This window comes from Crocuta crocuta, unplaced genomic scaffold (genome assembly GCF_008692635.1).
Source record: "Crocuta crocuta isolate KB4526 unplaced genomic scaffold, BGI_CrCroc_1.0 scaffold235, whole genome shotgun sequence".
In the NCBI taxonomy this organism is placed as follows: Eukaryota; Metazoa; Chordata; class Mammalia; order Carnivora; family Hyaenidae; genus Crocuta; species Crocuta crocuta.
This window is the reverse complement of record NW_027531285.1, coordinates 7,030,744-7,055,513: the sequence shown is the minus strand read 5'-3', so window position 1 is coordinate 7,055,513 and position 24,770 is coordinate 7,030,744. Positions and strand designations below refer to the sequence as shown.

Below are 24,770 nucleotides of genomic sequence, written 5' to 3'. Positions count from 1 at the left end.
TTTTAAAAAAAAAAAAAAAAAAAAAGGAAAGAGGGACTCTATCTTAGCTCTTTTTCACCATTACCTAGCACACCTCTTATACTCAAATGTATAATAAATTTTTCTTGAATTTTCATATATTTTAAGTTAATGAAGACTAGATAGGCTTATTAGGGTTCCATTTTGCCAGGGTCTGAATTGCCCAACAGGTGTGACTGCTGTTATATTTTATAATACAAGATCCCTTCATTAGTTATAAGTAACCAGAGGAAAGAAGCCATGCATTAACCAATTTTCTGAAATAGTTCTCCCCCTTCTATTTCCTTGGTTATTTGGCTTCCTTTCCATGTAAAAGGAAAATTGGGGGCAGTTTCCAAGTTTTTTACCTTCTGCATAGAAACTAGTCATCATTTTATAAAATAATGGATTATTAAGGGATATGCAGAAAGAAATGAACCAAAAGATGCTCTGGAAGAGTTATATATTTTGTAACATTGCATATGATGTTTAATTTCTATAGAGAGAATTAAATACAGCAGAGATTTCCTGTTGAAGCTCTCAAGTGTTTCCATCTGCAGAAAAAAACCAGACTTTCTGCCTGATCATCCCATTGTACTTAAAAAACCAGTAAGTAGTGTTCTAATTTTATATTCTAAAATATTTGTCTTCAGTATTTCACTAGATTCTCACTAGATTTTTAGTCTTATTATGAAATACAATTCAGAAAAGTACATATAAGTGTATATTATAACCAGTTACTCTAATAATAGAATGGAATTGTATTTTTAAGAAATAGTTTTTCCATTGAAAGATACGGAACATCTCATAACATCTTCTAAAAGTTCTATTGTTTTTCAGATAAATTCTTTAGTCCATCTGCAGTTGATTTTACTGTATGGTGTGAGGTAGGGGTCAAGTTTTATGTTTTTCTACATGAATATCCAGTCATCCTTGCTATATTTGTTGAAAGGATAGTCCTCTACCATCTTTGTGGCAGTATATCTGTGATTTGTTTTTGGGCTCTCTACTCTTCTCAGTATTTCTATACAGTAAAACAAGTCCTCCTTCTTCTTCAGTATGTCTTTGCTGTTCTTAGTGCTTTGTATTTCTGTGTCACTGCACCAAATTTCATCAGAATGAATACAATAAATACACATCTTTTAGGATATTGATTGGAAAGGGCATGAGTTTGGTATCAGACTTGGGTTCAAGTTGTAGCTTCACCTTGTGTACTAATGTATCATTGAAACTTAAGTCATTTGACCTGCATCTGTTTTCTGATCGTAGATAAGGCTGATAATCTCTAGTTGTTAGGATTAAATGAAATGTATGGAAGAGCTTGGTATGGTACTTAGCTGTCTTAGTACTTATGCTCTTAGTAAATGGTCTTTATTTCCATTTCTAGTAGAAGTTGACTTTAGAATTTTCACCAACTATTTTATGCCGGTAAATATGTTATGGAGATTAACTCAGAATATAGATATGCTGAGAATGGCTCAAATGTGAGACATAACATACTTCCTGTGCTTTCCATTTTTGGGATTTCTAAGCCATGGGAATCCAAAGCCTTTTTTTCCTCTTAGAATTTTTAAAATTTTAACTTAAATAACTAGTTTATTTTAGTTATTTAACTAAAACAACTTAGTGTATTTTAGTGTTTCCTAAAGTCTCTACCTTATAGAACTCTCAATTTTTCAAAGTTTAGGCATAAATTTCAACATACCTTGCACACAGGAATGTTTTATCATGAAAAATGTCCTTAACGATGTTAACATTTTCCGTCCTGTTCAGAGGTCTCAGGAGTATATATGAGTAAATCCAAATGTCCATGCTATATAAATTACTGTCAGGTTTTCATTTGCAGACTTATTTCATCTCTAACATTTTATTTTGTAAATAAAAGTTTGACACACACATTATTTTGAACAAACTAGGTACCAGAGAAACAGAACAAGTTTGAAATACAATCTAGTATAATTTAAAAATGAATTACATGTTTTATTAAACACAGAACTGTTTTGACAAATTCCGGTTACTTGAATATTGAATACTTTGTATAGCAACATGCATTTAAGATTTGTAAACACTTAATAGGGTCACAGTATTTGGTTTGATAAACTAGTAAAAACTGTATTCATTCAATCCAATTGATAAATTAACTTTTTCTTCTGTGTTACAGGAAAACCACCAAAGTTTTAAGTAGCATTTTAAGAACAGATGAATTTGAAGATAATTACTTGTTTTATATTTTGGACACCTGCAAATGAAGTGGATATAGTAACAATAACTGTAATGGACTGTGACAATTCAGTATAATTTTGATGGTTGGGTATTTGGTTTCTCCTAAAATGAGAAAGGTATTTTAAACTATAAAGAATTTTCTAATCAGTTTCAGCTTTGCAGGCAGTTTCCTGCATAAATTGGGAAGTAACACTGGAAAGTAGGAATTTGGTTAGTAAAGTGGGAAGACTATTTATAATTTGCATGCTACTTGCAATTTTTTTTTTTTGTTTTGTTTTTCATCTCTTGTAATAATGGACTGGAAATGTAAGCTGTAAAGATTCTCAAATATAAAGTATTTGCTATGATGTATATATGGTACATAATTTCGTTGCTTTTAAAGTTGCTTTTGTTCTTTTTGCCACTGATTTCGTACCAGCACTTTGAAAGGATCTTTACAGTCTCTCCAGAGGCTAAGAGTGATTCAGGATATTCAATGCATAGTTATCCGTGACAGGAAACAATGTTGTAACAGGCAGTTCTTTGGTCTCTAGTTTTTTGATAACAACATTGTTTAGATTCATAATTATTACCAGAGATTGTCAATTTGGAAACAGTGAAACTGAAAAATAGCTGCTACTGTGTTTTCTCTAATCAGACTACATGAACAGGAGTTGGGCAATTCCAAAATAAAACTGATATTTTTATTTCCAAAAGAGGAAAAATTTAGGCATTTGCAAATAATTGAGGTACATTAAGTTTCAATTCTGTAATTTCTTATAACAAAAACACATATGGATGTGGAATTTGGGGGTTTAAACTTTTAGCTCCTAAAATTTTATATAAATTTCTGCATTTTGTCACCTGGATGAAAGACAAGGAAGTTTCTTCCAGCATAGTATCAAAAAAAATTGCTGATGTAAAGGTAAGTGTAAATCTCAGATCCCCAGTTCTACTGGCAAGGCATTCAAGACCATCATTTGGCAGAAATTTATCTTCAACTGAATTCTGAACTCCTAAAACCAGTACCTTTCTCCTCACCAGTCTTTGGGCTTGTTACCTAAACTTTTAGTCCATGGGAGGCTTCCTGTCTTGGAAGCACTACTGTTCATTACTTTTGTTCCCCATAAAAAGATTTTTTAATAGGAAAAAGCCCATAAATTTGAGTTAATTAAAAGTGATACATTTATACCGAGGGCCCAGGTTTTTCATTTATTTTCTGTCCTATTTTCCCTTTTCATATACACACACACACACACACACACACACACACACTGTATTCACATTCTCACAAACATAAAAATTTATATATAATTTGTGTAAAAGCTGGGGTCAGATTGCCATATAATAAAACTGGTTTGCTTTATCATTTACCTATTCTCAAAGTTGTTTTTGACTCTAGTTAAAAAAAACTATGATAGAACCTATTCTAGTTTGGAATCTAAACAAACAGCCATTCTGCTCAGCACTGTTATAAGGGCAGAAACCTTTTTGAAGTCATACCACCACTGTACTTCGAAAACTGCCTCATACTCAGAAGACAGAAGACTGAGGTACTTCCTGAATCTAATACTATCTATCTTTTTATTGGCTATAATTTGCATTTTTTGAAACCATTTATAACCAACCTTTTCAAGAAGAGTTTGTCAGAAGTCACTGTATATAATCAGAGTGAGACTGCAAAGAAAGACTGTGCCGTTATCTGTTTGCCTTTGTACATATGTATAGTTTGAATAATCATTGTACATCTCCATTAATGTTCTCTGCTTTGTATATAAATTAAAAGAGTTAAGCCAGGTCTGGTTTCATAGTGTTTGCCATCTGTAGAAATGACTAGAGATCTACACACATATATACACGTGCGCGCACACACATTTGTGTCTGTGTATGTGTGTGTCTATATGTCAAAATTTACTGCTCTTGTCTAGTAGAAGCTATGAAAAAAATAATTTTATTTAGAGTGAATGAGGACAGAGGGTACACAAAGGTACTGATAGGAGTTAGTGTTTCATAAATTAGCTTGAGAAAATGTTTTAGGTCAAATTTTATATTAAAAAATAAAATTTTAGTTCAACCTTCGAGTTTTCCAACAGTAAAAAAAAATAAAATTATTTTTTCCTTGACCTGTGGTTTCAAAGGAATTTGGATTAGAGAATAACGTGGCAACAAACTCCCATATGTACTGGATTTTCACTAGCAGCATTTATCAGAATGGATTCTACTAAAAATATGTATATATGAGCTTGTACAGAAGAGTATTATTACCTACAAGGTTAACTGTTCTAGAGAAATTAGAATCATTGTCATTCTTGTGTTGAAACTGGGAAATGTTTTCTGTCCAATATCTTACCCATTTTATTACTTCCCTAATTTAGATTTTTCCTTGTTCACCTAGGTTAAAATTTTTTTAAATATTTTGAAAGTGCAAATGTTATTTTTATGAGAAAATTAGTCCTCTGAATCATATGCCAAAAATTTGAACCTGATTTTCTCAAACTAAGACTCTCCTCTTTTCTTGATTTGTTGAACATACAGGGAATTATGATGCTAATAAATGATATAATGGTGTTAATATTACTAAATGGTACCCTAACTATCACAGAATTATTCACTTGGCAAAAAACCAGTTTATAACCTGACAAGTATATAGAGTCTGTACATTATAGCCAAGACTGTTGTATGCTCATGTATTAACTTTTTTTTTTTTTTAAAGCTTAAACAACAGAAAGGCATTTTTCTCACAGTTGTAGAGACAGGAAGTCCTAGACCACGGTGCTAGCAGGGTTGATTTCTTCTGGGGCCTCTCCTCGGTTTGCTGTTGGCACCTTCTTAACAGTGTCCTCCTGTGGCCTTTTCTCTATGTAAATGCATCCCTGCCGTTGCTCTCTCTGCATATAAGGACATCATTTTGGATTATGTATTAGCTTTTTCAGTAAATACTCATAAGATCATGAGTTGGGAATACAGTGAGCCATACTGAAGAATATAAGCTTCATTCACAGAAAATCAGTTACTTAAAAATGACAAGACATTGATTTAACCTTTATAGCTTTTTAACCTTTATGAGAAGTCCACAGAAGCTATCCTATGAAGTAATACTTTAAAAGTTCCCACTTTAATTCTTTTTAACATTTCTTTTTCACAATTTTATTTCTTTGTGTATACACTTGTTTCACATATTAGGATTTTGCCACTAAAGGGTTTTAGGTTACAATGTAGCAAAACAGCAGACTTCAAAAGTTTAGCTAAAATTCACATGAAAGATCTAGAAGACATTTTAGAAGAGTGCACATCTTAAATATGTTAAAAGTATAGTGTAGATTAGTAACCACAGAGAATTTTCTAATTCACATTTTAGATAAGAATACTTGTTTTGTACTTGGAACCATAAGGAACACGGAACATCTAGTTCAGGATCCACCATGCAGCTGAAAAGAGAAAAGCAAAATTTTAAACAGTGGAAATAATTGCCAGGGTGTAATCATTCTTAAAAAGACTATTTTCTCCCACCTTTATTCTGCATAATCATCTTTCAAGTCACTATTTCCTGACTACGCCAAGATTGAACTCTTTCTGTGCAATATTTGTACCAGATTTTTTTGAACTTGATTATAGTCTAATTTCGTCATTGTCATTATGAATGAATAGAGCTTATCTGGGGCACTAATATCATAAATGTCCTGAAGATGAAGTCATGTTGTTGGTGTTTTAATCTACGTAGTACTGGCAGAAGTTTGGGAATATATGATACTTCTACATAACAATTTCATAAAGATTGGGTATAAGCAAGGGGATGTGTTTTTTAGTAAATCTTTTTATTGTAAGATTGAAAATGTTTTCCCCAGTGAATATAAATGTCCCAAAGACAAATCTATGGAATGCTGGTGAGAAACAAACAAATGGAAAGGATTAAAACTTGTTTTCAAAGCTGTTTAAGTGATGTGCTAGCTGACAACAGGATCTTATTTCTTGTGTATCTTCTTTCCTCATAACCACAGGCCTTTCTCCTTTGCCAAGGGATATTCTGCTCCACAGACTGAATTCTCACACTTTGGGTGTTTTATGATGGCTAGTGGACATATTTAGCCATACTCTAGTATGGCTCATTTTAATTTTACATTTGAGAGTTCGTAGGAATATATTTTGGTTTGTATTTTCATAGCTGGGTACAGTCTGGCTTTGCTGATTTATTAAGATGTATCTTAGGTAAACAGCTTAGAAACCTAATAAAAAAGCAATCTTTCTTACAGAAATCAATCATAATTTGGGAGTTAAAAATACAAACCTAATCTCTGTATAACAGCTGTTTTTTCAGATTTTTTTGTAGGTCTAAACGTGTAATTGTTTTTATTTTTAGTCTTCATATTACAAAATTCATAAATGTTTATTAAAAATATAAGAAGTCATATGGCCATTAAAACTAAATATAAGCTAATTACAGCTGTTTGTCAACTATTGCGATTTATAAAACTTTTCCTATTAAAAATAAGAAATACTGATTACCTTTGTAATTTCTTACTTCACTGAGTTTATAGAATTGTCTAAGTTAGATGGGTACTATTTCTGCCTTGGTATTTTCCCCAAGTACCTAGAATACATAATATGTAATTGTGCCCTAAATGTAAGTTATTTTTGCTCTTATGAATCTTTAATCAAGTTTATTGGTTATAATTTACATATGATAAAATTCATCCTTTTGATGCAAAATAAATGATAAAATAATAGGATGCCCCAAACAGATTTAAAGAATAGGGGTAAATCTTGTTTGAGGGAGATTTAAGAAATGGGTTAGAAATCAAATCTTTCTTTTCTTCCAAATTTCAGTAGTCACTGTTGAAATTAGAGGTGATATGAAAATTAATGCAAAATAGGGTAGCAAAAAAAGGCATTAAATTGTATTGAATGTGGGCTCTGAGAACAAGAACTGAACCAGTTTGAGGCCAGCCTTTCTCTCTAATTTAGGAAATGCCCTCAGAAAGAGTGATAAGAGAAATTTCAGCCATATTCATGGCTTTCTTATTTGAGGACTAAATCCGAGATACACGGTAAGGGAAAGTCTACAAGTGTACCATCTCTAAGCCCGACAGACCTGTTCTTTAGATCCAAAGTAAGTGAAGAGCTAAAGCTCAGGCCGAGATGGTAAGTCTGCTGACTGGAAAGCAGTCACACCTGGCCTCTCTTGCCTTTAATTCCAGAATTTATCTTTGCACTTTCTATTATTCCTTAATCCATCAAAATCTACCCTAAGTTTTAAATTCCTTCCAAATTCAAAACTATTCTCTTGAACAGTGACCTCTTGTCCAATGCGGTTCTCAGTCCCATTCTCTGAAGTCCCATTCACTGTGCGGGCCCCTGAGGAGCACCGTGCCTTGCATGCTGCTCCTCTTTTGCTTTCCTCGCTACTCAACTACTCTGATTCTCCTACCTTTCAGTGGTTCCCCTCAATTTCCTTCATAAAGGAGGCTTTTCCCCTCACAACCTTGTAGATGAAGGCATTTTCCTAGGCTTCTGTCAGGTATTTTGTTCCTACAGCATACCCTTTCTCCCCAAACCTGGGCTTCATACAGCTTGCCATGGTTAACGCCTGAAATTCACTGGCAGAGGGACTCCTGGTAGCTACTGGTCAGGTGCCACCTTTTTCCTGGCCTGTGTTATTGCCTATCTGACCACGCTCTCTCCGTGGCAGCCACCTTTCTCCATCCTGCCAGATACTACTGATGAGAGCGTTCATTATCCCTCTCAGAAACCTCTAATGACTTCCTATTGCTAAGTTCACACACCTCATATTTTCAACCTCATTTCCTATACTCTCTTCTCTCTCCACGTGTATCAAATATGAGCCTTATGCCAAAGTCTTACTTTTGTACCAATTAGCCAAGCCCATTTAACATTTCTTGGATTTGTTCACGTGTACAATTTACCTCTGCCAAAGTAGAGGTAAATTTATTTGTCCAACTCTCACCTTTTAAGCGCCAGCTCCAGAGTCCTCTCTTTAAAAAAAAAAACTGTTAAAGAAGCAATCCCTTCTCTAAGTCCAGATGCATATCATGACCATTAGTAATTACTATGTTATGACCTGAGCTTGGTTCTTTCCTGCAAGTATTGGTCTTTCCTACTGGACAGACAGCATTTCATGGGAAGAGACTCCATTTTTACTTTGTACTCTCTCTAGCTCTTAGCATAATGTTTATTCAAAGTTGGAACTCAAGACTAGTAAACAGACTAATAAGCACCCCAGTACCTAGCACATGTAACACTGAGTAAATATATTTAACTGGTGTTTGTTAGGGCAGATGAATGAATGAATTTTGGTTCTCAATTATCTTAAACCTCGGCTAGGCTAGGTTTCTTAGACCATTTCATTTCAGATTTCAAGTCTGCTTTCCCCCAATTATAGATATTTTAACAACTATTATAATAAAAATATTTCTAGCTTAATTCTAACCTGCAGCCTCTGGGCCACACATTTCAAATTAATACATTACAGTAAAGCATTTGAATAATTTTTTTCAAAATGTCATGATTTGACTTGTACTTCAAGTTTGCTAAATTATTGAAGGTGACCAGAAAATGACTAATATTAGGTTTCATATAGCCAGGAATACAAATAGGATCAACTAAGGACTAATGACAATAGAATATATGGATCTCTTATTTCCTCCTCCCACTTTCAGATTTTAAGATATACAGAGAAATAATAACGAAGACAGCACCACTGATTGAGAATGTGTTTGGGAGGAAGAACATACCATCTTTTAAAAAGCAAAAGACTGTACAAAAACACATAGAAGCACAGTGAAACCAGTATAATTACCAGGAACTAGCATAGTAGATGTGAGTTCTGGAGTTTCCAAGAAATCCACGTTACTTCTTTGGAATGTCTTGCTATAATTTGTCTGAAGGTGGCTGTATAAATAATTATAGATTAAGGCTATGCATTTTTATTACAAACTTGCCAAGCAGAGTGCAAAACAGTTCAAATTCATTCAAAATGGCACGGTTTTGGATGATTTGGATTAAGTGTCTGAATAGAGACTTCTTATCATTATCTATTACCCTAAAACAATAAAGACTTGTGTAATTTAACAACTGTCATCAGAAAAAATATTTTAAAGACTTCTAAAAACAGAATATCACTAATTCCCTATAGAAGATAAAAAAAGGAGAAAGACTTTAATTTCAGAAGTTTAAACAGAAGGAAGAATATATTGGCTGTCAGGATGGTTAAAAAAAATAGGATAGCTACGAAGAGAGACTATAGATTTTTTTCTCTCTAGGAAAAAAGAAATAAAAATCATCTTAAAGTGTAGGCCTGAGGTACAGAGTTGAATAAGTTTCCTTTAAAAGCTCCCTTTGGTGTTTAAGATTCTTCTGGTGTCATTCTGTAGTATAGTCTTAAAATAGTCTCAAAAATGAAATTTTGGGCAGAATATGTATCAACTAAATTTCCAGGTATTCTGTTACTTTCATTACCATAGTTAAAAACCCTAAATCTGGACTTACTGGAGGGCTATATTCACTGCCATTTATTTTTATTTATTTATTTATTTTATGGTAGCTTTCGTCCTTTATTTTTTTTACAAATAGTTTACTGTCAAATTAGTTTCCACATAACACTCAGTGCTCATCCCCACAAGTGTCCTCCTCCATGCCCATCTCCCCTCCCCCCCACATCCATCAGTCCTCTATTCACTGCCATTTAAAACTAGAATTGTTTAATCTCAGAATAGCAAACATTTTCTTTATCCATTTTTCCTAATTATGTTACTTATTTGTAATTAATTACAAAGAGGTAGATTTGTTTAACTTCGTGGATTTGACAAATACGTACATTCAACATTTACAAAATGATTTGATATACTACATATACATTGTAGAATGGTTACCCAGAGAAGTTGATGTTTTTAATCTTTTCCAATCAATTTCTATCCCCCCACACCTTTTTGCAGTGCTTAAAGACATTTAGAAAAGTTAAGCTATGATGATCTTAACCATTATATATTTTTATTATAAAACACCACAGAATTTATGAAAAAATAGTAAAATTACTTTCTCATCCTTTTCTGTGTCCTTTGTTCACCTGCCCCCCTGACACTTTAGATACCCATGAACCATATCTAACTCTCACTTGAAAACATCAGTAAAATGGTTATACTTAAAAGAGGATAATTACCAAAGGTATTTGTTTCAAGAGGAAAGTGTTTTCTAATCCATGAAATAAATTCCTAAAAATTTGGATTTAGAAAAAAGAGCAAATGAAACATTTTAAGGTATGGAAAGGAAATATAGTTTTTTCTACAAGTCCTAAAATATGAATATTTCCCCCTCCTACTCTGCCCTCCCCCCCACAAGCCTGTTTATTACTTACCTATTCCACACACTACTGTTCTCCCAAAACTCGTAAATCATGTAGCGAGATTCATTGGAAAGCTTCTGTATGGAAATGCTGAAAGGGAAAAGAAAAGGCATAAGTAGCCACAGGAAATTAAAGACAAGCAGCAAACTACTTTTTCTAGTCATCTCTGTAGGGGTATGAAACAATCTTATCTACTCGTACAGGAAAACACCCATGGTGCCTGCATGAAAAATAAAGTTTTGTGGAAAATTATTTTCAGTATGTCTGTTTTGTTTGACATAATTTTTTAATTTTCTGGTTTAGTATCATGAAAACTGTCTCAGTATATTATAGACATCACACACAGAACTTCTGTAAAATTTCATTCCTTTGTAAGATTATCTTTGTGTCAGGGTTCAGAAAAATGTGTGCCACTGCCCTTGCCCTCAAAAGTGAAGCTCTTTGAATCCATCCTGTCACTCTCTATAGCTCTTTCCAAATTCCTGGCCTTACCCCTCCCTTGGATTGATGGCTTTTGTTTGGGGTCCTGCTGTTAGCCATTTGAGTCCACGCTCCTGCTATACAGCAAGGCTTCTGGTTTGCTCGGGCCTAGTGGTCATCCCCCTCTCCCCACCCCTCCGTCTCTCCCACATACACATCTCTCAATTTTCTCTGTTCAACTCTGAGAGACTACATTCTAGCCACTAGACATGATTGTAGTTTTTTGTTGTTTGCTTTCCCAATTTAGGCAAGAAAAATTTGTTCCTTGAAGTTCTTTGACCAGTCAGAGAGTGGCTAAAAGCCTATATAGTATGTTTTGGAGAAGTTGGGTGGGGATGTGTTAAAAAGACATGTTGAGGTAAAGGCTAGATTTAATCCTGGAGCAATGAACAGCCACCGAAGGATATCAAGCAAGGAAGTGGCATGATTAGAGTTGGGTTTTATTTATTTAAAACATTTTTTTAACATTTATTTTTGAGAGACCGAGTGAGACAGAGCATGAGGGGGAGGGACAGAGAGAAGGAGAGAAAGAGAGAGGGTGGGATACAGACCGAAGCAGGCTCCAACTCTGAGCTGTCAGCACAGAGCCAGGCACAGGGCTTGAACCACTGAACCTGACTGAGATCACTACCTGAGCTGAAGTGAGACACTTAATCGACTGAACCACCCAGGTACCCCAGAGCTGGGTTTTAAAAGATCTTTCTATGGTGGGTACCCCATGGAGAACAGTCAATACAGAACAGGAATAAAGCTAGAAAGGTGGTGAAATTAATTAGGTGATTCATGACAAAGATCCAAATCAAGGTAGAAAGGTGGGGACAGATTCATAAATTTAAGGGAGAGTACGAGACAAATATAAAGACGCCTTTAAAAAATTAATTCCAGGGCCTTCTGGGGAAGATGGTGGAGTAGGAGGGCCCTAAGTTCACCTTCTCCCATAGCTAGAACTAGATGATATCCACACCAGTGGAAACTCAGAAAATGACCCACAGACTGGCAACACAGACTCTACAGCTAAGTGTATTCCTCAAGGTAGGACTACTGTTGAGGGCTAAATGGACTTTTGGACTGTTGACAGAAGGAAGGGGCCCGTGGTGGTGCAGAGGGGAGAGAAACAGACCCTCACAATGGGAGACGTGCACAGGGAAGATAAATCCCCATGACACCTGTCTTTGAAAACCAGAAGGGCCCAATTTCATGAATTTTTAAAACCAGCAGGACTTAAAGTCTGGAACTTTAAAAATCAGCAGGCTTGGCTCTGGGTGTGCCTGAAAGGCCAAAGCAAACTGAATCCCCACCCTTAAAGAACACAACAAACAGCCCCACTGAGAGCCAGCATAGGAGCAGCAGTTTGAAAAATGGGGTATACTAGAGGAAGATCTGTTTACTAATCTCAGGGCATGTGCTGGAGAGGCAGGGATCACTAGCAGACTTCTCCGGGAACAAAGGAGCAGGCAGGTGCCATTTCTCTCCCCTGCTCCCCAGTATAAACCCAAGCTACCTGTGGGAACCAGGGAGGCATGGATAATCCCTCCCTAACTTGCCAATACTCCACATCCTGCCCACCCTCCATCCTCCCTGCCCGTGCATCCCTGCACTTCTGCAGATCCACCCTCTCCAACCTGGCCACCATTCTGGCAGGTGGGGACCCCAAGCACAACAGACTAGCACAAACCTTGCTGACATCACACATCCTGCCTCTGTGCACTTTAACGGATCTGCCCCCTCCAATATGCTCTTAGCCAGAGCCCACCCAAAGCAGAGCCATAAGCCTGGGGGTGTGCAAGCATCCCTGACAGGGGCCAGCACCACTCCAAAGTGACTCCTGCCTCTGGGAGAAGGGAAGATAACCACACATACACCACAGTCCAACTACAGCCCCAGAAGTGGGGTGGGGGGCAGATATCTGGTCTGATTACAACAACGAATAAAACTTTTCAGGGCAAAAACAGCAAAAGTGCTACTACATCTCTGGCAATGCATGCTCCGACCCAACTCAAGCCCAAGGCAGCATGAGACTGGCCCACTAATAGGACAGGGACCAAACACTGCTGACAACAGGCAAAGAGAGCCACTGCAGGTGACTGGACTGAAGGGAAAAATGGCTCCCTCAAAACATTAGGGTGCATTAAACACACATAGGAGACACCCCTGAAGTGCCAGTTTCTGGTAAACAGGACACCGCATTGCAGGGCACTATAGGACCTCTTCTTCATGGCCACTACTTTCAAGAGCAGAAGACAGAGACGACTTTCCTAACACAGAGAGACAAAATGAAGAGATAGAGAAATATATCCCAAATGAAAGAATAGGACAAAGTGACAGTAAAAGACAACTGAAACAAGTAATACATCTGACAGAGAATGTAATGTGTATAAAGATACTGAACAGGACAAGAGTGGAGGACCTCAGTGAGGCCCTTAACAATGAGACAGAAACATAAAAAAGTACCAATCAGATGAAGAACAGTAAATGAAACTAAATATACACTAGATGTAAACTAGAGGGAGCAGAAAAACATCAGTGACCTGGAGGACAGATTAATGGAATGCAAGCTAAATAGTAGAGAGAAAACAATAATACAAAAGGAATATAGATTTAGGGAACTCAGCGACATCATCAACTATAATAACATTCCCATTATAGGGATCCCATAAGAAGAAAAGAGAAAAAAGGAGTCAGAAAAGTTAATTGAAGAAAAAAACTGAAAAACACTGAAAAAATCCCAAATCTGAGGAAGGAGACAGAAATTGAGATCCAAAAAGCACAGGAAGCCCCTCATGAAATCAACATAATTCACAACAAGAAGTATAATAAATAAAATGTCAAAAAGTAGTGATAGAAAATTTAAAAGCAGAAAGAAAAAAAGAGTTACATACAAGGGAAACCACATAAGGCTATGAGCTGATTTTTCTATAGAAACATTGCACACCAAAAGGATATAGCATGATATTCTAAACACTGAAAGGAAAAAGTCAGCAGCCAAAAATACTCTCTTCAGCAAGGCTATCATTCAGAATAGGAGGAGAGAAAAAAGAGTTTCCCAGACAAACAAAAGTTAAAGGAATTCATCACCACTTAACCAGCCTCACAAGAAATGTTAAAGGGAACTCTTTGAGTGGAAAGACCATGAGTCAAAATAAGAAGTACAGGAAGAAGGACAAGAGAATAAAGTTAAGTACATCTGTAAAACTTGGTCAGGGTCTCACAAAATAAAACGATTTAAAGCATGACACCACATGCCTAAAATGTGGGGGAAGAGGAGTAAATGAGTTCAAACTTAAGCAACCATCAACTTAACACAGACTGCTAGATGCATATGATGTTATATACAATTGAATGGTAACCAAAAATCAAAAACCAATAATAGATATACAAAAAATGGAAAGGAATCCAAGTATATCACTAAAGAAAGCCAACTAATTGTGAAAAAGGAGTAAGAGAAGAACAAAAACAACCATAAAACAAGTAACACAATGGCAAAAATCTGTCGATAACTTGAATGAAAATGGACTAAACATTCCAATCAAAAGACACAGAATGGTGGAATGGATAAAAAAAAAAAGCAAGACCCATCTATATGCTGCCTATAAGAGACTCATTTCAGACCTAAAGACACATGCAGATTGAAAGTGAAGGGATGGAAAAATATTTATCATGCAAGTGGACATGAAAAGAAAGCCAAGGTAGCAATATTTACATCAGCCAAGAGACTTTAAAACAAATATTATAGAAGAGAAAAAGAAGGACACTAGATAATCCTAAAGGGAATATCCAACAGGAAGATAAAACAGTTGTAAATATTTATACAGCCAACATGGAAGTACCCACATACATAAAGCAGCTATTGACAAACAGAAAGTAATCAAGAGTATACAATAATAGTAGGGTACTTTAACATCCTACTTACATCAATGGACAGATCATCCAAACAAAATCAATAAGGAAACAGGGTCTTTGAAAGACACATTGGACCAGATGGATCTAACAGATATATTCAGAACATTCCATCCTAAAACAGCAGAATACACATTGTTTTCAAGGGCACATGAAACATTCTCCAAGAATGGATCACATGTTAGGCCACAAAACAAGCCTCAAGGAATTAAAAAAGACATCATATGCATCTTTTCTGGCCACATGCTATGAAACTAGAAATCAACATCAAGAAAAAATCTGGAAATAGCATATAGAGAGGTTAAATAACATGCTACTAAACAATGAATGGGTCAATCATGAAATCAAAGAGGAAATTTAAAAATACATTGAGATAAATAAAAATGAAAACTCAATGTTCCAAAATCTTTCAGAAGCTGCAAAGGCAATTTAAGAAGGAAGTTTATAGCAGTACAGGTCTACCTTAGGAAGAAAGAAAAATCTCCTAAAAGAGTAAGAAAAAGAATTAAAAAAACCCTAAATCACTAGTAGAAGGAAATAATAAAGTAGAAATAAACAAAATAGAAACATAAAAAAAGCAATAGAACATACCAACGAAACTAGGAGCTGCTTCTTTGAAAAGATCAACAAAATTAATAAACCTTTAGCCAGAACATATCAGGGGTGGGGGGAGAATGGACCTAAATAAAATGAGAAACAGAAGAGGAGAAATAACAACCAACATGACAGAAATACAAAGAATTATTAAGACGATATTATGAACAATTATATGCCAACAAATTAGACAACCTAGGATAAATGGATAAATTCCTAGAAACCTATAACTTTCTTCTCAAAACTGAAGCAGAAAGAAACAGAAAATTTGAACAGACCAATTGCCAGCAAAGAAATTGAATTAGTAAAAAAAAACCCCAAAAATCCAAAAAAACAAACCGTCCTCACAAACAAAAGTCCAGGGCCAGATGGCTTTATAAGTGAGTTCTACAAAACATTTAAAGAAGAGTTAATACCTCTTCTCAAACTATTCCAAAAAATACAAGAGGAAGGAAAGCTTCCAGATTCATTTTGCAAGGCCAGCATTACCCTGGCACCAAAACCAGATGAAGATACTACATAAAAAGAGAAGTACAGGCTACTGTCGCTGATGAACAAAGATTCAAATCCTCAACAAAATATTAGCAAATTGAATTCAACAATACATTTAAAAAACCCCAATCCATAAGAGAACTAATATTGTTAAAATGGCTATACTACCGAAAGCAATCTACAGATTTAATGCAATTCCTGTCAAAATACCAACAGCATTTTTCACAGAACTAGAAGAAATAATCCTGAAATTTATATGAAACCATGAAAGACTGCATAGCCCAAGCAATCTTGGAAAAGCAAGGCCAAGCTGGAAGTATCACAACTCCAGATTTCAAGTTTTGGTACTAAGCTGTTGGAATCAAAACAGTATAATACTGGCACAAAAACTCAGCTCAATGGAACAGCATAGACAACCCAGAAATAAACCCACCATGATTATATTGTCAGTTAATCTTTTACAAAGAAGGAAAAAATATGCAGTGGGAAAAAGACGGTCTCTTCAACAAATGGTGTTGGGAAAACTGGACAGCTACAAGCAAAGGAATCAAACTGGACCACTTTCTTACACCATATACAAAAATAAACTCAAAATGGATCAAGGACCTAAATGTGAGACCTGAAACCATAAAGATCCTAGAAGAGAACACAAGCAGTAACTTGTCTGACATTGCCTGTAGCAACATTTTTCTAGATATGTCTCATAAGGCAAGGGAAACAAAAACAAATGTTAGGCATTAAAATAAAAAGCTTCCGCATAGCAAACAGTCAACAGTCTCCCATTACTGAATGGGAGATGATATTTGCAAACGAAATATCTGATAAAAGGTTAGTATCCAAAATACATAAAAAACGTACACAACTCAACACAAAAACCCAACACATAATCCAATTAAAAATGAGAAGACATGAACAGACATTTCTCGAAAGAAGACATCCAGATGGCCAAGAGACACATGAAAAGTTGGTCAACATCACTAATCCTCAGGGAAATGCAAATCAAAACCACAATGAGGTATCACCTCACACCTGTGAGTATGGCTAAAATCAAAAACACAAGAAATCAGTGTTTGCCAGGATGTGGATAAAAAAGAACCTTCATGCACTGTTGGTAGGAATGCAAACTGGTGCAGCCACTGTGGAAAACAGTATGGAGGTTCTGCCAGAAATTAAAAATAGAATTACCAAGTGATCCAGTAATTCCACTACTATTTACCCAAAGAATACAAAAACACTAATTCAGAATGATATATGCTCCCTTCTGTTTATAGCAGCATTATTTACAATAGCCAAAATATAGAAGCAGCCCAACAGTCCTTCGAGAGACGATGGATAAAGAAGATGTGGTGTGTATATATATATGTGTGTGTTTGTGTATGTGTGTATACACGCCACACCCTTATCCACACACACACAATGGGATATTACTTAGCCATAAAAAAGAATGGACTCTTTCCATTTGCAACAACATGGATGGATCTAGTGAATATAATGCTAAGCAAAATAAGTCAGAGAAAGACAAATACCACGATTATGTTCATATGTAGAATTTACGAAACAAAAGAAATGAAGGGAAAAAAGACAAAGAAAGAAACAAACTCTTAACTACAGAGAACAAACTGATGGTTATCAGAGGGGAGGTGGGTGGGGAGGTGGGTGAAACAGGCAACGGGGTTTAAGAGCACACTTATCATGCTGAACACTGAGTAATGCATAGAATCGTGGAATTACTATACTGTACATCTGAAGCTAATGTAACACTGTGTTTTAACTATTCTAGAACTTAAAAGTAAAGTAAAATAAAAAATTCCACAAGTCCAGCTTGTTCAATCTTATGTTTTACATTATATTCAGATTAGAAATCAAAATGAAAGTATAGACCAACAGCAAGGATATTTACTTATTATTTTTTATTGTCAAGTTGGCTAACATATAGTGTATACAGTGTGCGCTTGGTTTTGGGAGTAGATTGCCATGATTCATCGCGTACATACAACACTTAGTGCTCATCCCAACAAGTGTCCTCCTTAATGCCCATCGCCCATTTTCCCCTCTCCCCTGCCAGCCCCCCATCAACCCTCAGTTTGTTCTCTGTATTTAAGAGTCTCATGATTTGCCTCCCTCCCTCTGTTTGTAACTAATTTTTCCCCTTCCCTCCCCCCACGGCCTTCTGCTAAGTTTCTCAAGTTCCACATATGAGTGAAAACATATGAGATCTGTCTTTCTCTGACTTATTTCACTTAGCATAATACCCTCCAGTTCCATCCACGTTGCTGCAAATGGCAGGATTTCATTCTTTCTCCTTGCCAAGCAGTATTCCATCGTATGTATAAACCACATCTTCTTTATCCATTCATCAGTTGATGGACATTTGGGCTCTTCCCACAATTTGGCTATTGTTGTAAGCACTGCTTATAAACACTGGGGTACACGTACCCCTGTGAATCAGCACTCCTGTATCCTTTGGATAAAGTCCCAGCAGGGCTATTCCTGGGTCTTAGGGTAGATCTATTTTTATTTTTTTGAGGAACCTCCACATTGTTTTAAGGACATTGACTTAAAAGATAATAAAGAATGTATCAGTGTAAAAGTCAGGCTAAATGTAGTTTAGGATTTATCTAAGTATGACCAGCAGGTGGTGGTAACAACACACAGAAATTTTAATATTTTCCTTTAGCTCTGCTGGTAAATAGTTTATAATGTCCTTTTGAAAAGCAGCTTATCTAGCTTGCTTAATTAAGGTATGATGTAGCAAACGTTGTTAGCTAAATTCCAAATTTTCTAGAAAATGGTTTATGATAGAATCAAAGGAATTGGATGGAATGTGAAATTGAAGATTTTCTAATTCTAGGAGTTCCTGAATAGATAAGCTCCTGGTGGGTGTAAGGGGCTGTTCCTGGAAATCCCAGAAATGAGCGGCAAATTGATTTACAGGTCTATTTTTTTTCTGGGAAGAAGATCCATAGCTTCCATAATGGTTTCAAAGAGTCTATANTCAACCCATTCCTTTTTTTTTTTTTTTTTTAGGATAAAGTTTAAAATACTCAGCCTAGCATTTTAGTCTCTTCATGAACTGCCTGCTATAAACTAATTAATTTATATTACTTATTACATTAAAAAGCCACTAATCCTGCTATTTGGACCTTCCATTTTTCTAGACATCCATAAGACTATAAGGAATTCAAAACTTTTTTAGCATAATTCTCAAGCTCTTAAAAGACTGAAGAAAGCATCACAGTGTAATGAGGTAGTGGTGTGAAGTACAACCCAGCAGGCCTACCTTTCTCTACAACTTGTTAGCTTTATCACTTTGGGCCTATTACTTAACCTCAGTTTCCTCATCTGTAAAATGGTGATAATAACAGAACTATGAGGATTAAAGTGTTGCATGTAGAATATTTAGCCCAGTCCTCGGCAAATTTTGTATGTATCAGCTGTTAGCTCAATAGCCAAGAAGAAAGTAGCACTTTCACTGGAAGAGCAGTAACAAAGGTTAAATCTGCAGTGGAGCTAAAGCTGAGAAGTATGACAAAAGCAAAAGAAACTGGAGAGAAAACAAGGCCAGGAAAAAAACTGCAGGAAAAAGACACATTTGTGAAAATGAGAAGCAGCAAGCCAATAATAATAATTATAATCATTATATTATTATACACACTAATAGCAATGGTGATAACTGCTAACATGTATATCGCTCTGTTCCAGACCCTGGTCTAAGCATTTTACATGGATTAAGTCATTTTACCTTCGAAGTGACTCTGGGGATGATATACCAAAGACTGTCTACTACCCCAACTATTACTCCCCTCTTTCTTAACAGAACCTTGCCATTGTTGAGTTTGCAATATAGCCAATGAGCCAATAAGCACTAAACTGAGACAGTTACCATGATCTCACTCCTTTCTGTTGGATAACTGGTTTCCTCACTTCCCCAGGAGTCAGAAATGACCATGTGACTTAAGCTGGGCCAATGAGATGGCAAAAAATGTATGCTGGGGAAGCAAGGGCTTCTGGGAAATGCTTGCATCCTGAGGATCAGACCTGGCAGGAAGGCTTGTTGGTATTGCACCCTTCTCTTTCTTCCTGAATACAGGTCATCTGGTAAACAGCCAGATGGCAGAGCTAAAAGACCAGTGCAAATTTTGGCTCAAAGGGACACGGGTGAAAATGCTAATCCAAATTGTTCTACTGACTGGGTGCTTTCAGGTAAGAGTGAAACTGACCAATACATAGCAATGATGTTTAAGGGCATTGCTACTTGAGACTGTTCAATACAGATAACATATGCAATGTGCAATAATGCCACCGAGAAAAGGTTAATTATGAAATAATCTTTAGAAACATTTCTGTCAGCAATATTTCCATTGAAAAGGCTTAGGGTTTGAATGATTAGCTTTCAATTATTTGCAAACTTAGAATTACACAGCATATTTCTCAGCTGCTGTTATGTGTTTCAGTCTTGCTCCTCAATGTGTTCAGACATCCTGTGATACTTAACCACTCACTGGCTGAAGCAAGAGTTCTTTGGCTAAGCTGTCCCTGGATGCAGTCACTAAGAGCTTCAGCCCTGAGCTTCAGGAGACCTTGAATATTCCTAGCAGCTGGAAAATGGCAGTGAAACAGCTTCTAGGGGAAAGGACGTGGTCAGGAACAATTGGGGTTGAACATAAGTTACCCAAGGCAACTGGATCGTCATGGAAGACTCTTCCTCTTGGCTTTCCTCCTTTCCCCATATGTCCTACGTTAACTCACAGAACCTAACCACTGGAGAAAAGGCCCACAGAAGGGACAGTCCCCATTTCTCCATACCAAGATCCAGCCACCAATTTACTTCACCTACGTAAAAATGCTGATAAATGATTCATGGTCAATATGCCACAGGGTATCATTAGTTCTTACAGATGATTCTTTGGCCATGGTAAAGTTCAGGGTCAATTCTAATACAACTCCACATTCATGTTTCCTGGGCTCGTGACATAGAGTTTAGAACACATACAAATTCTAGAATTAACATTTGACAGTGACTTCAGAAAACATTTTATTCTACTACTTAACAGCAGTGAAATTTTAGGCCATGAGTAAGTATCCTATTTTCCTAACTGGATTCTAAGACCCTTGAAAGCAGAATCTCACTTTTTCTGGTGTCAAGCATGGTTCTAGGAATACACTGCGTACATTGCATATATTCAGTTGGTACCTCCCCCACAGGCATTAATAAGCCTTCGTGATTGCAAAATAAGCAAAAAGATCATCACACAGTGCACACACGCACATGTGTGCACATGTGTGATAGATGGGTCACACGACTGATTTGCTTGGCTTTTCCACTAATAACTCATTTTAAAACTCAATTGACCAATACTCTGACAAGGGCTCTGTCAGCCCCTAAACATCGAAGTCTCACAGTCAAATACTTTAGGGCCAAAGCCTCTCTAATTCAGTTGCCTGAATTTAAGAAAGTGAGGCCCTGTAACTGGAACAGGAGAGATCCTGTCCATTCTACCCCTGGTTAGCCACAGAAAGTTGAAGAAACTTTAATTCAAGGATGACCAAATACTGGCAAGAAGGAATAAATGTGGGTTTTGGAGTCAGACATGTTTGGGCAAGATGGTTAATGCATCTGAGCCTATTTCCTCCTTAACTGGAGGTGATACATCAGATGACTGCAGTGAAGAGTAAATAAGGATGTGGATACAAACTCCCTAATCTAGTAGTAAATCCATAATTTCTCCTTTACGTTACAGCAGCAATTCCTAGCTAGCCATGGTGAAGCTGAGCCTAACATTATGGGAGAATAAGCTGCAAAAGTGGTAATTCTCAAGAGTTTTATTTTATCAGCCAAGCACAAGGCAACAGTGCAGGGCATATTGGAGCATGCAACTGACAGTGTGAGTGACAGTGACATTCGCTCATCAATTGATACAGACAGGACACTGAATGCGATTAATGGGCACAACTGAATTTAGACAGGGCGTGCCAGCATAACGTGTATTCCACACGGTTTGCACCCATGTGGAGTGATTCTCTGATGCTCATCCATCTGACGAAGTCCACTTTTTGAGACTTCCAGTAAAAGAAGGAAATCAGTTGAAAAAATGAGCAATAAGTGAGTGAAGAGTCCTTAACAAACAAACCAGTCGTGCAAAGGAAGAGGAGAGGCTGAGTCTCAATTTATTTCACTGGAAGAGGATTCTCCCCCTCCCTGTTCATCACAGCTGGAGCCAAGGGAGCAATTTTCCATTGCTGCTGAGAGAACAGAATCGTGGCAGGCGGCACAGATCTACCTAGTCAGCTGCTCTCCCACAGCTGCTCCCCTCATCCTGGGGCCATCGGTGTGGCTTCGGCCCTTTTCCTGACACACATTAAAGCATGATCTCTGATCCCTAAAAAAATAATCAAACTTTGTGCCATATTAATAAATGTAAAAAGGCTAAACCATCCTGGAGATTGTGATAAACAAACCAGACTTTATCTTCTTTATGTTTCCATTTCTTTGGCTAGTACCATGCTCTACTTTCTGTAGTGGATGTGTACAGGTGTGTGCACATGCAGACATGCATGCACACACACACACACACACACACACACACACACACCTCACAGCCTTCTTGCTTTTTCCAAACATTCAACTTCAGTTTTTTAAAAAAAATTTTTATAGTTGATTTATTTTTGAGACAGAGAGAGACAAAGCATGAGTGGAGGGGGGGCAGAGAGAGAGAGAGGGAGACACAGAATCCGAAACAGACTCCAGGCCCTGAGCTGTCAGCACAAAGCCCGACGCAGGGCCTAGACTCACGAACCACGAGATCATGATCCGAACCGAAGTCGGACGCTTAACCGACTGAGCCACCCAGGTGCCCCTAAACTTCAGTTTTAAATGAGTAGGCTTTTAAAACTATATATACTCTCACTTTGGCAAATCCCTACGTCACTGAACTAAATAAAAGGATGAAAATGGTTTCAATACGAGCCCTTCTGAGTTTGCTGTGAAGTAGAACACCAACAATAAAACAAACAGCATTTCCTGTGTTTCTATCACAATGGCATGACTGGAAGACTGTGAGCATCTGACATAAAGAGCACTGAGCATGTCCTCTTAAACTCTACAGAGTGGGCCAGAGGTCAGCCAGCCAGATGACGAAATGATAGTGATCCCAGCTCACGATTTCTGGGCCTCACTGTGCTGAGCACTCAGTTAATCCTCGCAATCATCTTAGGAAGTTCTTGATGAGGAGCTGAGGCTTAGAGCCAGTAAGGATCTTTCCCTACAGCACAAAACTAATACAATCCCATGTGTAACTCCAGAGCCAGACTTCTGAACTGGGGAGGTATTCTGTTGGACTATGAATAAAATATAATTACTGGGAGTAACACCAAAGTACTCAGAGATGTAAAGTATGTGTGTACATATGTACATACTCACTTATGCACGCATGTATTTAAAAGCTTTACCAAAGCAATGCTTAAAAAGCATTATGAAGTTGAAACAAACCCCCAAGGCAGGGGTGGTTTTGGTTGTGGTAGTTTTCCAGATGCAGTTAAATTTGGGGCTGGACTTCGAACTTGAGGCAGAACATGGGCTTGGCCAAAACCTACCAGCTGGCCCTATACTTCTGGGAAGGAGAGTGGCCAGGTCAAAGGCACAGATCATGCTGAAAAGGGATGGGCAGCTGGGGAAGCTCAGGTGAGGAAGAACCAATGGTAGCAACACTATGGATTCTTGAGTCGGATAAACGTAGCCTCAGAGAAGCGTCTAGCACTTGGTTAAGGCACTCAGAGAGTTACCGCAGTTCCTGATTAAGGGGATTCTATAATAACTGTTTCTGTAAAATAATTCTAGTGACTGTTTATTGGACCCCTTGGAGTGGAGAAACTGAAAATGAGGAATAGTGCATACATTTTAGTAGCAGCCTGAGCAGGGGTGGCTATGGAAAGAGGCTTTTTTTGTTGTTTTTTGTTTTTTTTTTAAAGACCAAGGTCTGCAATCAAGACTTCAGAAATTGTGCAGTTTCATCATGGCTGAAATGATTATCAGGCTATAGGGCACGATGCCAAGGGAGCAATCAGGGCTAGATGCACTGGAGTTGGGGCCTCATCTACCAGAGGTGATTTTAAATCAGTGTGGGCCTGCCTGGATGTGAAAGGGGAGGTTTCAGGCGATGTGAAATTCTCCTTTCCAAATTGTTCTCTTGATGGTATCTCCCTTGGTGCCCCCAGTGATCAAATCCACACAGAGTACAAGAAGAAAAGAGCAACATCCAGTTAAAGTCTGCAAAATGCATCACCCAGGAGGCTGGAATAATCACCATAACCACAAGAGTATTCTCAAACGCGTGTCTTCCCACCACCCCCCCTTCCGCCTGCGGGGGCACTTACCGCAGACAGCCTCTTTGGGAGGAAGCACTCTCTACATAGTGTTTCAGAGCAAGCTGGAATTCCTCCAGGTCCTCCTCGATCACAGGCAACTGACGCTGCACGAGCATGATGTGCTGCAGAGAAAGGGGCAAGTGTCACCGTCCTGGTGTCATGGAGCCTTGCTGAAGCTGACCCCCTGCAGCCCGTCCCACCCCCCTCATAAAGCAAATGATTCTCATCTAAGCAGGTGACCAAAAGGAAGATCCTGACTAATCCGAGACATAACACTGGATAAAAACTGTAATGGAGGCAGGATACTCTTCTCACCTCTAGAAGCAGCTGCAAACAGAATGTCTTCCCAATGACATACTTCCCCTTTAAAAGCAGTGGTTCTCAAGTA

The 24,770-nt window shown here is 37.3% G+C and overlaps 2 protein-coding genes across 3 annotated transcripts in view; one reads left to right on the top strand and one right to left on the bottom strand.

Annotated features, from left to right (window-relative positions):
- The window catches only part of CUNH8orf88 (chromosome unknown C8orf88 homolog), a 33,749-nt gene extending 31,178 nt beyond the window's left edge, over positions 1 to 2,571 (top strand). For both annotated transcript variants that reach the window (XM_077771242.1, XM_077771243.1), the window contains exons 5-6: positions 500 to 606; positions 2,159 to 2,571. In XM_077771242.1, coding sequence (XP_077627368.1) covers positions 500 to 606; positions 2,159 to 2,182 — 131 coding nt within the window. In that variant the 3' untranslated portion in view covers positions 2,183 to 2,571. The remainder of the gene's footprint in view (positions 1 to 499; positions 607 to 2,158) is intronic.
- Positions 2,572 to 4,889: 2,318 nt separating this feature from the next.
- Positions 4,890 to 24,770, bottom strand: part of NECAB1 (N-terminal EF-hand calcium binding protein 1) — a 184,024-nt gene continuing 164,143 nt past the window's right edge. The window contains exons 14-17 of the mRNA XM_077771332.1: positions 24,392 to 24,504; positions 10,568 to 10,645; positions 9,014 to 9,105; positions 4,890 to 5,627 (exon numbers count right to left, since the gene is read on the bottom strand). Of these exons, the coding sequence (XP_077627458.1) occupies positions 5,605 to 5,627; positions 9,014 to 9,105; positions 10,568 to 10,645; positions 24,392 to 24,504 (306 nt within the window). The 3' untranslated portion in view covers positions 4,890 to 5,604. The remainder of the gene's footprint in view (positions 5,628 to 9,013; positions 9,106 to 10,567; positions 10,646 to 24,391; positions 24,505 to 24,770) is intronic.